We start from the raw sequence: 18265 nt of genomic DNA, 5'->3' as shown, positions 1-18265 counted from the left end.
GAATGACCCATTCAGAAAGACGGGAGAATTAGGAGACAGTAAGTGAAAGAAGCCAAGGGTCAAGAACGCAGAAGCAAAGTAAGGACTAAAAAGTCGCCATGGACATTGATAATCAAGAGATGAGATATTTGCTAGAAGAATTCCTTTTACCAGTACTTAACTCCCTTAAACAAAAGTGACTGACTTCCTGCAACTGTAGTCCTAGCAGGAACTGTGAAGACCAGCTGCCCTACAGAATCCAGTTTTTCTTGGGAAGTTATATCTGGTCATAAGGTAAACAGTGCATTCTGTTGCCTGCTCTTGAACTGAAAGATTTCTACAGCAATATTAAAGCTTTTTTAAATCTTAATTGAGCTTTCATAATCTTCAGTGATTCCTTTCATAACACCTGAATTAAAGAGCTCTTATGGTTTCCGATACAACTATATAGGACTACCTTTTAAAATTAAATATAGCCATCTCTACGTAAATGTTTTGCAGTATCCTATCAGTTCTTTATGAAAGTGATTTAGATAGAAATGTTTCTTGGCTAAATGACCATGGATCTAGTACACTCTTAAAACTTTAAATTAGGCTGGGTGTGGTGGCTCACACCTATAATCCCAGCACTTTGGGAGGCTGAAGCCAGCAGATCACAAGGTCTGAGGATCAAGACCGTCCTGGCCAACGTGGTGAAACCCCATCTCTACTAAAATACAAAAAATTAGCTGGGCGTAGTGGCACCTGCCTGTAATCCCAGCTACTTTTGGGAGGCTGAGGCAAGAGAATTGCTTGAACCCAGGAAGCAGAGGTTGCAGTGAGCCAAGATCACATCACTGCACTCCAGCCTGGCAACAGACCAAGACTCCCTATCAAAAATAAAACTATCTTAAAATACCATTTTAAGTAAAAATAAACACACAAAAAAGATGCAACAAATTTTAGTAAAAGAAATCTCCCTAAACATTAAATAAAATATACTTGTTTAGACATGGTAAAATGTGAGGTACCACAGCCAACCAATAGCAGGAAGGAGAATGTCCCTATTCTTTAATTAGGAGGTAAGAGTAAAACCGTGTAGTTTTGATAAAATAACACAGGAGATGGCGCTTAAGGACAAACCTTGCTGTAAGGCTGTTTCTGTCATCTATGTGCTTGCCTATGAACGAAGCTTTTAAACTTTTTGACTACAGCAAACATTTAAAAAGTTATTTTGCATCTTACCTCTGTATACACGTATCTATATTCTGTACTAAGACAAATTTAAGAAAAGAATTATGGAAAGTGAATTCTTGTATTTCCTATGTGGTAACAATTTTTAATACTGGATGCAAATATTAACTTATTACATCCAATATTAATATTGGATGCAAATATTTATTGCATCCAAAACTTGATTGTATTTCCAATAATTTGAAATATACTGCCTTAAAAGCTTTGCCATAGGGCACAATCACTTTTTAATACTAAGAAATAAAGGGAAATGTGTTCCAAGGGGCAGAAGAAATAATGGATTTCGTGAGAGGGATCCAATATAACAATCCAACTTAAAATTTATTCCTCTAATCCCTCTTCCTGTTATTCTTAAGTACACTGACTGAAGTTTAAGCATTATTTAGAAAATTGTCAGATTGCCCACTCCCTCGAACAGGTTAATTTGAAATTCTCCACAGACCCAAAAAAAAAAAAAGACAACAGACATGATCTCTTAAAAACACACACACACGCGTGCGTGCAGGTTCAAAAGTGATTAAGAGATGGAAAATAAGATTGGTGGAATTTAAAGGCCTTATTAGAAACCACAAAACAGCACAGAGAAAATAGGCTGAAAGAAACAAAAAATGGAAAATAAAGAGAAATATGTAGAATAGAGAAATATTCTGATGATTTAAAAAGAATTAAATGAAGTCAGGATGGTTTCAGATCTTATAAAAAGAAGGCAATGAAGCAAAAAGCTCCAAAGGCTTGAGAAAAAGTGTGCCAGAAATTTTATACTTTGCCAAAGTTGTCTTAAAATACAAAGGCTATAGATGTTCTCAAGCTTGTAAGAACTCAGAAGTACAAATCATGAGCCTCTGGGAAAAAAAAACTGCCCAATAATGAAATTCAACTAGGCCGGGCACGGTGGCTCACGCCTGTAATCCCACCACTTTGGGAGGCCGAGGCGGGTGGATCACGAGGTCAAGAGATCGAGACCATCCTGGTCAACAAGGTGAAACCCTGTCTCTACTAAAAATACAAAAAAATTAGCTGGGCATGGTGGCGCGTGCCTGTAATCCCAGCTACTCGGGAGGCTGAGGCAGGAGAATTGCCTGAACCCAGGAGGTGGAGGTGCAGTGAGCCGAGATCGCGCCATTGCACTCCAGCCTGGGTAACGAGCGAAACTCTGTCTCAAAAAAAAAAAAAAAGAAATTCAACTAAAGAAGAAATGAATCAAATTAAGGACTTAAGAAAAGAATCAGTAAAAGGAATGTTAATAAACATGTCAGAAACTTTAAAAATAATAGGCAATTATTATAAGGTCAAAGTTAAATATTATCAACACTGTCTGTACAGAAATAAGTAGTGTGTGCAGGTTTCATCTTTCATAGCAGGACTCTCAGTTTAATTAAAACATACATGAAACTAGAAAACAATAGCATTGTTATTGTTTTCCATAATTGTCCTTAATTTTAGGAGGAATCTTACAAGACTAGATTCTGTTGTGGGAAAAAAGTAAGTTGAGCATTTCTTCAGTTTCACACTTGTTTTCCTTTTAATTTGCTGTATTTACTAAATACAGCATATGAGCCCATTTTTGTAAAACTATTTGTATATATGTGTCTATATGATTAAGGGATGGTTGGAATGAATGAAGTTCACCAAGTAGTACTTCTTTCTGGATGATGAACTTTTGAGTGATTTTTATACTTTGTACTTTTACATAATGCTTATTTTCTTTTTGCAATAAACATGTTAATTTTTACAAAGAAAAAAATGGGTTGCTGGGAGTTAAAAGTTTTCTTATAAGCATACCAACACATTTTACATATTGTTTGCTGGAAGTACAAATTGATAACCACTCTTATGAAGGGCAGTTTGGCAATATGTAGCAGGAACCTTAGAACTTTTGATCCTTTTACCCAGTAATCCCACTTACGGGAATTCACCCTAATAGAATAATTACATGTACACACAAATAGCTTTATCCCATCATTTTACATGTTACATATATATGAGAAAAACTGGAAACAGCAAAAACGTCCATTTGTGGGGGATATAAACAAATATATTACACAGTACATCATAAATATTTGTATTTTTAATAATCCTAATGTCAAGGGAAAATAATCTCCATGTTATTAAACAAAACATTTAAAAACAATTTGGTCATAAATGTGTGTGTTCTCCCTGTATAAGATTGATAATTTTCTATTTAACTGCTTTACAATGAATCTGAACTCAACTGACTTTGCAAACTTAAAATCTGAGCTTCTACTGTATCAATTTTAAACTATATGCTCTTTTTCAACTTAGAACAGTTTTGCTAATTGTTGAACACTGGCAGTTACTGAAGGAGGGGCAAATGAGATGCTGAAAACTAGTATCTATAACACCATCACAAAAGTAAAATCAAGGTTATTGATTACTAGGTTGTCAGTTAATAGCTTCTGCCAAGTGGTATTATATTGCCTTCCTTAAGAAAGGCTGAGGGGTGGGGGCATTTTCTGTTATTGCAAATTGTTTTCTTTTTAATGACTTTCAAATACTGTCCTCCCTTGGTATTTGGTGGGGGACTGGTTCCAGGACCTCCCGCAGATACACCAAAATCCAAGGATGCTGAAGTTCCTGATACAAAAGTGTAGTCTGCATATAACCTATGCACATCCTTCTTTATACTTTAAATCATTTCTAGATTACACATAATGCCTCATACAGTATAAATTCTATAGGAAAAGTTGTTGCATTGTTTAGGGTATAACAAAAAAACTGTGCAAGTTCAATACAGACACAATTTTTTTTTTTGTATCTGTAATCCATGGTTGGTTAAATCCATAGATGCAAACCCCAGGGATATGGAGGACCTACTGTATGTACAAAAGTAAAGAGAGTAATAAACACTCCACATCATTACCTGTTCTCCAAGATGTGGAAGGATGTGAAGTACTGGATGTTAATTTAAATCTTGAATGCTCCAAGTCATTTTAACATAAATGCATAGTTGGGTCAGGTATCTTCTTAAAACAAATGATCTAAATCCACCACTTAAGTAGGATTCTGAAGAATGCTGAAGCTTTAATAAGAAAAAATAGTAAACATACCTCACTTTAACTCAGGGCTATAAATACAGCACGAATACCCTCAATCTCTTGCAATAGGTTTCAAATATCTTCCATGATGTGAAATATGGCAAGGGCCCAAGCAGTTTCCTATTTAAGTAATGTGTATCACAGGGAGCAAAGCAAAGATAATACACTGTCCCTAAAATACATTTTTATCTACTTATTCTGCACATTTCCAAATAGATCTATAGCATCATTTAGCTTAAGACGCCAGGTAACTGGATGGACTAATTAAGGGCCCAGAGAAAATTATCTCACCTCACTGCTAAAACAGCTGAAAAATTAGGCCACCACCAACTTGAGTCTGAATTCCAATACCCAATAATAATTAATCCCAAGTATTACTAGTAAACAATCTTGACAAGTGTGCCTTCCAGGTGGAAGTACAGGATTCAAAATTATGAGTCTCGGCCAAGAGCGGTAGCTCACGCCTGTAATCCCAGCACTCTGGGAGGCAAGTGGATCACCTGAGGTCAGGAGTTCGAGACCAGACTGACTAACATGCTGAAACCCTGTTTCTACCAAGAATACACAATTTAGCTGGGCATGGTGGTGTGTGCCTGTAATCCCATGTACTCGGAAGGCTGAGGCAGGAGAATCGCTCAAACCCAGGAGGCGGAGGTTGCAGTGAGCTAAGATCACACCACTGCATTGCAGCCTGGGTGACAGAGACGCTGTCTCAAAAAAAAAAAAAAAAAAAAAGACTTACCTTCCCTCCACTCTAATTGCCAATATTAGTCTCCATGTTTTAAAACTCTCTTCCCAAAGATGTTTCAATTCAGACTGCAGCATATAAGTATGCTTTTTGGAATTTATCACTTTGTGTTTCAGTTTTCACTTTCAAAGATAAAATGGAGATGGCTTCTGCTTCTATCAACCTCATATGGGTGTTGTGAAAATCCAACCAAATGGGACATAAAATGATACTTGAATCTCTAAAACTAAAATCTGTGATTTAGAATGCTCTAGTCACTGAAATTAAAACAAATCTTGTTAAACAGTATTTCCATCATCTATAACAGATGAATTAACCAAATGTGACTCTTGTCAAAAAGATTTATTAACTTAAAATAGAAGTACTTCAAATACAGACAAAATCAACTTTCTGTTAAGTTTGAATGTTCAATATACAAGTATGGAAAAGAAAAAAAACTGAATCTTCATGTTGTAATTTTATTTTATTTTTTTTACCTTTTAAAAAGTTTTTGGCACTACAAGGTTCTGTAAAGAATAGAAGTGACAAATTTAAAACACATGAAATTCTTTCCTAACTCTTAAGAACAATATATAAAGTCTGAAGCAACCAAAGTATGAATACAGCTAATAGAAAATAAAGAATGTAATTTTTTAAATTCTCTCTTTATACAATTCATCAAGGTTAAACAAAACATAAAATTCCCTTAAAAATAGGGTAATAAAATAGATGAAATTTGTATCACTCATTTTGGTGATACTAGTAAAAACTATAGTTCATATTTATATACAAATAATACAGTCTGTAAAAACAGTCTTAGAATTTAAATAAGCTATCTAAATGTGTTAAAATTTAAATCAGGACCTGATTTGTTTTGCTTTCCATTAAATGTCACTTTTTCTGCTGAATGTAACTGACATTGAGGTACGGATACCCTTGAGACAGCAGGATTGGCTGGTTGCTGTGCATCGGTAGACCAGCTGAAAGAAAATGGACTCGCATTACTCCGACACGTTTCCTCTTGGTGGGTGGGGACAACGCTCTCTACACCGACGGGTGGCACATCTGTCTGTTGGATACAACACAGACAGGAAACTGAAAGGTTCGTGCCTGTTTATCTGACAACACCTTAGAATTAATTTTTAACTAGGTTTCTTTTTTTCTATTTATATACTAGGAGGAGATGAAGCATGCCAAAACATTTGAGAGGGTGGGGAGAAAAAGGAAGACGGAAGGAAATATGTGTATGTGAAAAAAAGGAGAGGAAGAATCAAAGGGAAAAAACTCACTAGAGAGGAGCTGCAGACTCTCTCCTCCTAAAAGGGCTTATGACTAATAGTAACTTCCCTTAGCCTCAGTTATTTGCTCAAGAGAAGAACCCAACCATAGTCAAGGCACTGCCATTCTATACTAAAGGGATGCCCCAGTAGTATATGGGTGGTTTAAGCAGCTTAAATAGGCCAAGCACGGTGGCTTACAACTGTAATCTCAGCACTTTGGGAGGCTGAGGCAGGCAGATAATGAGTTCAGTAGTTCAAGACTGGCCTGACCAACATGGTGAAACCCCCGTCTCTACTAAAAATACAAAAATTAGCCAGGCGTGGTGGTGTATGCCTATAATTCCAGCTACTCATGAGGCTGAGGCAAGAGAATCATTTGAACCCAGGAGGCAGAGGTTGCAGTGAGCTGAAATCACACCACTGGACTCTAGCCTGGGCGACAGAGCAAGAACTCCGTCTTAAAAAAAAAAGAAGGCTTAAATATAACAAGCCTGAGACCATACCAGGTACTTCCCCTTTAAGTTATCATTTCATTTACTGGGCATTTCCTGAGTGCCTGTTTTAACTTCTTAAACTCATTTAACTATACTGACTCTGACCCCAAGTGTTCTGAACTAGGTTAACAAGGAGCTGAAGGCCAGACTCAGACAATGCCTGTAAAAACAACCACCTCTGAAGCAAGTAGGTTAGATAAAATGCTCAAAGTTTCTAGGAATTCTTAGTTTATAATATTCATTATCCAGCCAAAGCCATTATTAGTACCACAATAGCACCAGCAGAACATAATAAATTTAAATGTCATTCAAGTCCTACATTTCCTAAATAAATCTGATTATGTCTTCGTTTCCTTAAAAACCTTTCAACAGGCTAGGCGTGGTGGCTCAAGCTGTAATCCCAGGACTTTGGGAGGCCAAGGCAGGCAGATCACGAGATCAGGAGTTCTAGACCAGCCTGGCCAAATGGTGAAACCCCGTCTCTACTAAAACTACAAAGACTACAGGCCTGGAAGTGGGCGCCTATAGTCCTAGTTACTTGGAAGGCTGAGGCAGGAGAATCGCTCAACCCGGAGAGGCAGTGCCACTGCACTCCAGCCTGGGCAACAGAGCAAGACTCCGTCATTAGATCCCCATTGCTCAGTAAACCAAGTCCAAACTTTCTCATATACCTCCATTCTCTATCCCTATTATTTTCTGTTCTTCATTATGCCAGGCAAACTCAGTGACGACATATATTAATCCCTTAGCTAAGCATACTCTTCCTCCTCTCTAATCTCTAGGCAAAAAAAATTTCTGCATCTCTTTCAAGAGCTATCTCAACTGTCAAAATCTTGTAATTATTAATAATCTCTTACATCTATATCTTGTTTTGATTTGCTAGGGCAATGTTAACTGATTCATCTGAACTCCTTTTCTATTTAACATGTCTGGTTTCTCTAATAAAATGTGCATCAAGTAATGAAGATTTTGTTTTACTCTTGCTTGAGCAACAAGCACCTAGCACTGTTTGACACACAGTATGATCTCTCAGTAAATGTTTACTGAATTCATGAATTTTCACTCCCAGATCCTGGCCTTCACTAAGGCTCTCTATCCCAGAATAAAACCCACCCAAACGTGTTAACTTATTTGTAAGCAATGGTACCTTGAGTATAGAAAGGTTTGTTGGGCTGAAATCGGGCATTTCCCTGATGCATGAAGTTTTGATGCAAACCATAAGGCCACGAAGCTGGGACAAGGGGGAAATGGGGACGTGGTGCATGTTCCCAAGGAATTGGAGGAGTCAGTCCTCGAAAGCCAGGCTCTGCATTTCAACAAGAAAGGAAAAAGACATTTAAAAACATTAGTTTGTTCGTTGAAATATCCCTTCATTCCACAACACAAAGATACACTCCGTACCTACCATTGGCTAAGAACTACACTAAATACAGAGAATACCAAACAAAAAAAAAAATTTTTTTTTTTTTTTTGAGACAAAGTCTCACTCTGTTGCCCCGGCTGGAGTGCAGTGGCATGATCTCAGCTCCCTGCAACCTCTGTCTCCTTGGTTCAAGCAAGAATAAAGCATTGTTATTTGCTCAAATTATTCATGAGAGACATACAAGAAGATATATATACAATAATATGTAATAATTGCTAGAACAGGCAAAATGTTCTGAAGAGAGGGCTAACCCAGTCTTTGAAGGTTAAAGACAGTCTTCCTAAGATGATTGACTAATTTCAGTTTTTTTAAAAAAGGAAAAATTTAGGCAAAATGCGGAGTGGGGGAGCATTTTAGAGAGGAGTATCATGTATAAAAGCCTGAAAGCACAGCAAGTTTCAGAAAGTGCCGAACAATCCGAAATTGGGACAGGTAGGTGGGGATATACATCTCAAAAAACCTTAGTATATCATGCAAAGGAACTTAAGATTTTATCTAAAGATAGTGCCAACTATCCCAGAATCAATTATATCCTGGCCTAGAAGGAGATCCTATTAGAAGCTTGAGGCATTGGGGTGTAATGGCTGAGAACTGTGACTTTGAGGCCAAACACGTCTAAGCTCAAATCTCATTTCCTAAAACTACTAAGGTTCCATTTTGAACCTCAGATTGTTATGAGGTTAAAATTGGATAACCAAAAGAAAATAGCTTGTACAAGATCTAGCATATAGGTAGTTACTCAAAAAATACAAGTCCTATTCTTTTTATGGCTAACTATCCCCCAAAATCTATTTCCCTTTAAAATACACCTTTAAGTACATTCTTTGAAGTACAGTACCAGTTTATCTTCTAGATCATTTCTGGTGGCTTTTCTCATTCAAAGTCACGCTGTGCTAGGGAATAACTAAAAGACACTGCCCTTATTCACTAAACTTCCTAGCAGAAACTCAAATTAGGAAGTACGGGATAGGAAAGAGTAGGCTGCAAAAAAACTAAAGCCCATGTGAACTGCATTTTTGTAAGCTGAATTGTCTCAGGAGGTAAGCAAAATAGCTTGATCACTGTGAGTTCATAAAGCCAAGTTACAATTAAGGGCTGAAGCTGAGGCACTCAGGGTTTACAAAAATAAATGAAACTGGGTATGTCCAGATTTAGGTCAAAACCAATGAGAAATGATATTTTAACATAAAAGAGTATTTTTAAAGGATATATTCCAATTATCTTGTAAGTTTTTCATAACCCAAAATTTCCTTAAAATGAGCAATACGATCTCATTAAAGATAATTTCAAAAATAGGGGGGAAAACTCACATGATCTCCTTCTCTAATACAACTATGATTATTATTTTAATATATTTCCATTTAGTCCTTCGGCTTTTTTTTTTTTTTTTGAGACGGAGTTTCACTCGTTACCCAGGCTGGAGTGCAATGGTGCGATCTCGGCTCACTGCAACCTCCGCCTCCTGGGTTCAGGCAATTCTCCTGCCTCAGCCTCCTGAGTAGCTGGGATTACAGGCACGTGCCACCATGCCCGGCTAATTTTTTGTATTTTTAGTAGAGACGTGGTTTTACCATGTTGACCAGGATGGTCTCGATCTCTTGACCTCGTGATCCACCCACCTCAGCCTCCCAAAGTGTTGGGATTACAGGTGTGAGCCACCGCGCCTGGCCTCTTTTTTTTTTTTTTTTTGAAACAGAGTTTCACTCTTGTTACCCAGGCTGGAGTGCAATGGTGCAATCTTGGCTCACAGAAAAATCCGCCTCCTGGGTTCAAGTGATTCTCCTACCTCAGCTACCCAAGTAGCTGGGGTTACAGGCATGTGCCACCATGCCCCGCTAATTTTGTATTTTTAGTAGAGATGAGGTTTCTCTATGTTGGTGGCTGGTCTCGAACTCCCAACCTCACGTGATCCATCTGGCTCAGCCTCCCAAAGTGTTGAGATTACAGGTGTGATCCACCCTGCCTGGCCTCTAGTCTTTCTACTTTCATTTTTTTTTTCTTTTTTTTTTTTTTTGAGACGGAGTTTCTCTCCTTACCCAGGCTGGAGTGCAATGGCGCGATCTCGGCTCACCGCAACCTCCGCCTCCTGGGTTCAGGCAATTCTCCTGCCTCAGCCTCCTGAGTAGCTGGGATTACAGGCATGTACCACCATGCCCAGCTAATTTTTTGTATTTTTAGTAGAGACGGGGTTTCACCATGTTTACCAGGATGGTCTCAATCTCTTGACCACGTGATCCACCCGCCTCGGCCTCCCAAAGTGCTGGGATTACAGGCGTGAGCCACCGCGCCCAGCCTGTCTTTCTACTTTTAACACAATGTAACTGTGAATGAAATTTAATTATGAATTGGGTATCTATACAACAAATAATATTTATTAATCGCTTATTAGAAATATTATAAAAAGGATCAATATATCTAACACAGCAGGCTACTAAAGAGAAAACTAAACACACTACTAGAGAGAAAAAGACAGACAAAAAAACACAATTTTTTGCCCCTATTACTTCAGTCTAATGGGTTATGCAGACGCGTAAACAGACAAGTTCAACATAGTAAGACAAATGTAATGATATGGATATTAAGGAAATAAGGAGGACTTCCTGAAGAAAGAGATTTAAATTTAAATATGGACAATGAGTGAGTTAGACAAGCTTTGAGGCAGCATAGAAGGACATGTGAGTGAGCAGTGGAGGTAACGGAGAGGACATTCTAAGCAGAAGGAACAACTTAGATAAGCCACCAGGGTTAAGAGATGGTACAGTATGTTTGTGGAACATTAATTAGTTCATTGTGACAAAAACACTGAGAGTAATTAGCGGCAGGGAGAAGGAAGAATTTTGGTCAAAGGGCAAAACACTGGGTCTGTCTTCATGGTTATATAACTCAGTGACTATCACAGTGCATGCCATGGCATATACACAACAAATGTGTTAAATGATATATGAGAAGGACACATGAGAAGGACCACGTGTGCCATATATCTTTTCATCTTAGAAATCTAATTAATTTCCCATATTCTGGCATTTTTGCTCAGCAAAACACCTTATTTGCATTGTTCCAAAAAAAGCTGGAGACAGCAAAATAATGGATACTGGCCACAATTTTCAATGGCAGCTAAGGCTATTAAGTAAAAATTGATGAACATAATGGATAAAACAGGCTGATAAAACCTAATTCACAAATCAATCTTAAGTCACTAAAATAGTTATAACCAGACAGCAAGTTCCTTCAAAAGTGAAAAACTGGAAATACATGGGACCCACCAAGCAGTATTCTTACCAACAGAAGAGTCTGAATTTAATCCAGTCTCTGAATCTAAATCCCAGTTTACAGGAAATACAGGGACAGAGGTACACATTAAATGATAGTACAAAGATATAAGCAGCCAACTCTAGAATATGGGAAATCCTATAGTCCCTTCAAAAAATAGTTAATATTGGAAAGAATACAGAAGCAGCAACTGCTATAAAGGACAAAGAGTTATAAAATCAAATACATAGTTGAATCTTTATTCAAATAAATCAATAAAAATAATACTTTTTCAGGCTGGGCATGAGGGCTCACGCCTGTAATCCCAGCACTTTGGGAGGCAGAGGTGGGCGGATCACAAGGTCAAGAGATTAAGACCAACCTGGCCAAGATGGTGAAATCTTGTCTCTACGAAAAATACAAAAATTAGCTGGGTGTGGTGGCAAGCACCTATACTCGCAGCTACTTGGGAGGCTGAGGCAGGAGAATCACTTGAACCCGGAGGCAGGGGTTGCAGTGAGCCGAGATCGCACCACTGCACTCCAGCCTGGTGACAGAGAGAGACTCCTTCTCAAAAAAAAAAAAAAAAAAACTTTTTAGACAGGAAAAAATGAACAAGGAGTGAATATTAGATGATACTAGGTGTGGTAATGATCTGATGTTTTTTTTAATGCTAAAACCAAAGTTAAAAAGCAAATTTGATCCAATGACTGAGATTTGATCAGTCAAGCCAAAATTATTTTTATATATATTTTTTGAGACAGAGTCTTGCCGTCACCCAGACTAGAGTTCAGTGGTGCAATCTTGGCTGACTGCAACTTCCGCCTCCTTGGTCCAAGTAATTCTCCTGTCTCAGCCTCCTGAGTAGCTGAGATTACAGGCGCCTGCCACCATGACCAGCTAATTTTCGTATTTTTAGTAGAGACAGGGTTTCACCATGTTGGCCAGGCTGGTCTCAAACTCCTGACCTCAAGTAATCTGTCCACATCAGCCTCCCCGAGTGCTTGGATTATAGGCATGAGCCATCATTCCCGGCCAAAGCCAAAAAAAACTTTTTTTTTTTTTAAGGAGTCTCGCTCTATCGCTAGGCTGGAGTGCAGTGGTACAATCTCAGCTCACTGCAACCTCTACCTCCGGGGTTCAAGCCATTCTTTCACCTCAGCCTCTTGAGTAGCTAGGATTACATGCATGGCCACCACACCCGGCTAATTTTTCTGTTTTTAGTAGAGATGGGGTTTCACCATGTTGGCCAGGATGCTCTCAATCTCTTAACTTCATGATCCACCAGCCTCCCAAAGGGCTGGGATTACAGTAAGCCACCGTGCCCAGTCGGCCAAAATTATTTTTAATGGTAAGGAGTCAAATAAAAGAACAGCAAATTATTGATAACCGTTAAAGTTGGTTAATGGGGAGGGGATTCATTATATACTTTACTCTCTTTTATGTATGTTTCAAAATTTCCTTAATAGTTCTTTTCTATTTTTGAGACAGAGTCTCACTCTGTGTCCAGGCTGGAGTGCAGAGGCGCAATGCTGGCTCACTGCAACCTCTGCCTCCCAGGTTCAAGCAATTCTGCCTCAGCCTCCAAGTAGCTGGGACTACAGGCACAAACCACCACATGCTGTATAAAAATACTTCTTATTTGTATTTTTTAGTAGACATGGGGTTTTACCATGTTGGCCAGGATGGTCTTGATCTCTTGACCTCATGATCCACCCACCTCGGCCTCCCAAAGTGCTTGGATTACAGGCATGCACCACTGCGCCCAGCCTCCATAATAGTTCCTAAAAATAATTATCACTAAAAAGCTGAGTATGAGCCAGGTGCAGTGGTATATACCTGTAGTCCCACAGCTATTCAGGAGGCTGAGGCAGGAGGAGCGCTTAAGCCCAGAAGTTCAAGGTTATAGTGTACTAGATTGGCCTGTGAATAGCCACTACATTCGAACCTGGACAACACTGTGAGATTTTTGTCTTTCTCTCTCTCTCTCTCTCTCTCTATATATATATATATATATATGTGGGTGGATGTGTCTTTTTTTTTTTTTCTCCTTGAGACAGTCTCATTCTTGTTGCCCAGCCTGGAGTGCAGTGGTGTGATCTCAACTCACAGCAACCTCTGTTTCCCTAGGTTCAAGCAATTTTCCTGCCTCACCCCTCCCAAGTAGCTGGGATTACAGGTGTACATCACCACACCCAGCTAATTTTTGTAGTTTTAGTAGAGACAAATTTTGTCATGTTGCCCAGGCTGGTCTCGAACTCCTGGCCACAAATGATCTGCCCACCTCAGCCTCCCAAAGTTCTGGGATTACAGGTGTGAGCCACTGTGCTAGCCTGTGTGTGCATGTATAAGTGTGTATAAATATTTATATTATAAATATGTATATTTTTAAGCTGGATATAAAATGATTTATGGCATGTATCAACTATTTTCTTAAACAGGCAATTTTTTTTAAATGACTGAATGGTAATATACCAAAATATTTCCTAGTATTTATGTCTAGGAATTGAGATGACAGATGATTTATTTCTCAAATACTCTACAGTGAAGATGTATTACTTAGATATCAGAAAAAAACTATTTTTTAAATGTTAATAATATTTTTTCTTTTTTTAAATAATTGTTCCTTAATGAGAAATAAGTGTCTAGGGCAAGCAGCACAGTTTTGAACAAAGAAAATAGTTTAAATCTTGGATCTACCATTATTATTATTATTTGGTTTCCTTGTTTTTTTTGTTTGTTTGTTTAAGACAGGGTCCTGCTCTGACACCCAGGCTAGAGTGCAATGCTGTAATCTCAGCTCACTGCAATCTCCACCACCTGCATTCAAGTGATTCTCCTGCCTCAGCCTCCCAAGTAGTTGGGATTACAGGCGCTCATCACCACTCCTGGCTAATTTTTGTATTTTTGGTAGAGACAGCATTTCACCATGTTGGCCAGCCTGTCTTGAACTCCTGAGTTCAGGTGATCCACCCAATTCACCCTCCCAAAGTGCTGGGATTACAGGTGTGAGCCACCGCACCCAGCCAACCTACCATTATTAACCATGACAGTAAGTTACTTAACTCTTCAATTTCATCAACTGTATACATAACAATACCTATACCATACTGGGTGGCAGTGCAATTTTCAAAAAATACTAAAATAATAGCTAACATTTATGTGTATTACACCTCATTTAAAATTTACAACAGTAAGTTAAATGCCCTATTTTACAGATAAAACCAATGCACAAAGAGATTAAGTAATTGCCCAAGCTACATAATAGATGGTAGGATCAGGATTCTAATCCAGGCAGTCAGAATCCAGAGTCTATACTTTTAATCTTTATCTAATCCTGCACTGCCCCTCCACAAATACTGCTTTCCTTGTTTGTCCTCACATTGTTTCTATAGACATACAGGTTACAAAAGAAGAAAAGGAAAGGTTACCTGAATTCCCCACTGCACCACTGTTCACCAGGGAATTTGGAGCCACAGTACGCGGCCAGTGTCCATCATGAGACGTGTTAGGAATTGCCACAGGTCTAGCAGCAGGCTGTGCAAAGATGATGCTGGGATCATTCAGGCCAATATTGTTGGGGGCACTGCCTGGTGCAGAGTGGATCACTGGGCCATGGATGGGCCAGGATGGAGCAGGGATTTGTAGAGGGTGCATAGGCAACAACCCCATATTGTGCATGGGAGAATACTGAGTTGGTGGTGACTGGGGAAAGTTATACAGTGGCATCTGGACCTGATGGGGAGGTTGAGCTCCCTGCTGAGGTGGGCCAAGCTTAGGTTGGGATCCTGGCTGAGAGGAAGGCTGGGTAATAGCAGCTGACTGGGAAGAGTTCTGTGGAAATGGCTGAGGCTGAGGAGAGTAAGATGGTGATTCAGACTGCAGAAAAAAAAACACATTTTAAAATTAATTTTAAAACATCTTAATTTTATAAAAGCAGAGATAAAAATACAAAATTTAAAACTTTATAAACAGAACTCTATGATGTATATCATAACAAATAATGAGATTTTCCAGAGGCACTCAAATCCCCATCTCAAGTAGATATTACCTCACAAATCTCTTTATTGTTCAAAGAAAGCCCAGACATGGTTCCCATCGGGCAGAACACATACTTCCCATTGCGAACTCAAGACTTCTATCTAAATATCTCATAGTCACTTTCATTTAGTCCCTCCCCAAGTATTAACGGTGTCAATTACATACTTAGTACTGTTCTAGGTAATAAAAATGTAATACCAACAAGTATGCCCTCATGGAGCTTAACGTTTATGGGGGATAAGGAGGAGAGGAGATGAAGATTACATAAGCAATCACAATAAGTATAATGAGTACTATGATAAAGAATGTGTAGTGTATAGTTATTCCTCAGGATATGCAGGGGTTGGTTCCAGGACCCCCACAATCCTCCTGTACTCAAGTCCCACAGTCAGCACTACAAAACCCACATATACAAAAAGTTGGCCCCTTGAATACTTGGGTTTTGCATCCTGGGACTACTGTATTTTGCAACTACAATCTGTTGAAAAAAATTCATGTATAAGTAGACCAATGCAGTTCAAACCTGTTTCATTCAAGAGTTAACTGTATGATGAAATCCCAGGGCAGAAACACCTAAAACCACTTTGGGAGGAGGAAAGGAATCAAGGAAAGCTTCCCAGAAACATTTAAGCTGAGACTCAGGGTAAAGAGAAATCAGTATGATACAAGAAGGTAGAGATAAGGGGAGAGGAAGAGTGTTCAATTTGATTGAAGGTCTAGAGGTATGAAAACACATGCCTTTTTAAAGTAATTGGAATCTGAAAGAAGTTTAATGTTACTGGAGTATAATGGCAGGGTAATGGCTGAGGCTGAAGACCTAAATAGGGGCAAGACAATGAAGTGTCTTATAAGCCTTGTAATTTACACTGTCTCCTAAGTGCAGTGGTAACCACTGAAGGTTTTCTTCTTTTTTTTGAGACAGAGTCTTGCTCTGTTGCCCAGGCTGGAGTGCAATGGCATGGTCTTGGCTCACTGCAGCCTCCAAAAGCGATTCTCCTGCCTCAGCGTCCTGAGTAGCTGGGATTACAGGTGCACGCCACCATGCCCAGCTAATTTTTGTATTTCTAGTAGAGATGGGATTTCACCATGTTGGCCAGGCTGGTCTTGAACTCCTGTCCTTGTGATCTGCCCACCTCAGCCTCCCAAAGTGCTGGGATTACAGGTGTGAGCCACCATGCCCAGCCTTTTTTTAGAGACAGAGTCTCTCTCCGTCGCCCAGGCTGGAGTGCTGTGGTGCAATCTCGACTCACCGCAACCTCTGCCTTCCGGGTTCAAGCTATTCTCCTGCCTCAGCCTCCCGGGTGGTTGGGACTATGGGCTCACACCACTACGGCCAGCTAATTTTTTGTATTTTCTTTTAACTAGAGCCAGGGTTTCACCATGTTTGCCAGGATGGTCTTGATCTCTTGAACTCGTGATCTGCCCGCCTCGACCTCCTAAACTGCTGGAATTACAGGCGTGAGCCACTGTGCCCCACCACTGAAGGGTTTTAAACAGGTCAGGAACATGATCAATCCGCACTTTAGAAAGATTATTGTGGTTTAGTAAGAATAAAATAGAGAACTTTTTTTAAAGGCTGATGAAAGACAGGCTTGCCACAGTGGCTCAAGCCTATAATCCTAGCACTTTGGAAGGCTGAGGTGGGCAGATCCCTCAAGCTCAGGAGTTTGAGACCAGCCAGGGCAACATGTCAAAATCCCATCTTTACAAGAAATAAAAAATCAGCCAAGTGTGGTGATACATGCCTGTATTCCCAACTATTCTAGAGGCTGACATGGGAGAATCACCTGAGCCTGGGAGGTTGAGACTGCAGTGAGCTGTGCTTGTGCTACCAGACTCCAGCCTGAGCAACAGAGCAAGACCCTGTCTCAAAAATAAATGTATGAATAAATAAAAACTAAAAGACTGTTGAGACTGATTAGGAGGCTGCTATATACAGCAGTCTTGAGATGACAGGTCTAGGCTAAGGAAATATAAACAGGGATAGAGGGAAGCAAATGACTGTAAGATACTTTTTTTTTTTTTTTTTTGAGACAGAGTCTGTGTTGCCCAGGCTGGAGTACAGTGGTGCAATCTTGGCTCACTGCAATCTCCAACTCCCAGGTTCAGGCAATTCTCCTGCCTCAGTCCCCCAAGTAATTGGAATTACAGGTGTGTCCCACTACGTCCAGCTAATTTTTTGTATTTTTAGTAGAGATGGGGTTTCACCATGTTATTCAGGCTGGTCTCAATTCCTCACCTCAGGTGATCTGCCCACCTAGGCCTCCCAAAGAGCTTGGATTATAGGAGTGAGGCACCACATTCAGCTTTTTTAAAGGCAGAAACAATAAGACTTAGTGACTGGATATAGAGGTTAAAGGAGTGGAAAAAGTTTTGGAAATGAGATAGAAAATGCATCATTCAATGAGATATAAAACACAGGAAAAAGAGGCAAGACCTGGGAGTTGGAAGGAAAGATTAACTACATTTTAGACAGGTTGAGGTGCTAATTATTAGACATGAGAATAGCAATGACCATTAGATACTCTCTTTCCAAAAGCACAGGTGAGAAAAATGTGAAGACTAGAGGCAGAAAATGAAAATTAGGGCAGCCTAGAAAAATGGTTAGAGCATAAGTTTTGGTGACAGAGAGCCTGAGGGTTCATGTTCTGATTCCAGGCGTCTATAGACCTCAGGCTCGAAACTTAAAACTCCGTTCCTTTATCTATAAAAGTATAATCAGAATTTGCCTCAGGTTTTTGAGAAGATTTTGAGGTTTTAAGATAGGAATGGGATCGAAGAAG

The 18265-nt window shown here is 39.3% G+C and overlaps 1 protein-coding gene across 44 annotated transcripts in view; it reads right to left on the bottom strand.

The window, feature by feature from the left end:
- Positions 1–4115: 4115 nt before the first annotated feature.
- Positions 4116–18265, bottom strand: part of TUT4 (terminal uridylyl transferase 4) — a 133362-nt gene continuing 119212 nt past the window's right edge. For 21 of the 44 annotated variants that reach the window (XM_078331779.1, XM_078331780.1, XM_078331781.1 and 18 more), the window contains 3 exons: positions 14873–15320; positions 7917–8075; positions 5344–6064 (listed from right to left, as the gene is read on the bottom strand). In XM_078331779.1, coding sequence (XP_078187905.1) covers positions 5997–6064; positions 7917–8075; positions 14873–15320 — 675 coding nt within the window. In that variant the 3' untranslated portion in view covers positions 5344–5996. Of the gene's footprint in view, positions 4253–5343; positions 6065–7916; positions 8076–14872; positions 15321–18265 lie in introns of those variants that run through there. The other 23 variants (XM_035251473.3, XM_078331778.1, XM_078331788.1 and 20 more) reach the window with 4 other exon arrangements.

This window comes from Callithrix jacchus, chromosome 7 (assembly GCF_049354715.1).
Source record: "Callithrix jacchus isolate 240 chromosome 7, calJac240_pri, whole genome shotgun sequence".
NCBI classification, from domain to species: Eukaryota; Metazoa; Chordata; class Mammalia; order Primates; family Cebidae; genus Callithrix; species Callithrix jacchus.
Note: the sequence above shows the minus strand (reverse complement) of the source record. Positions and strands in the feature narration are given on the sequence as shown.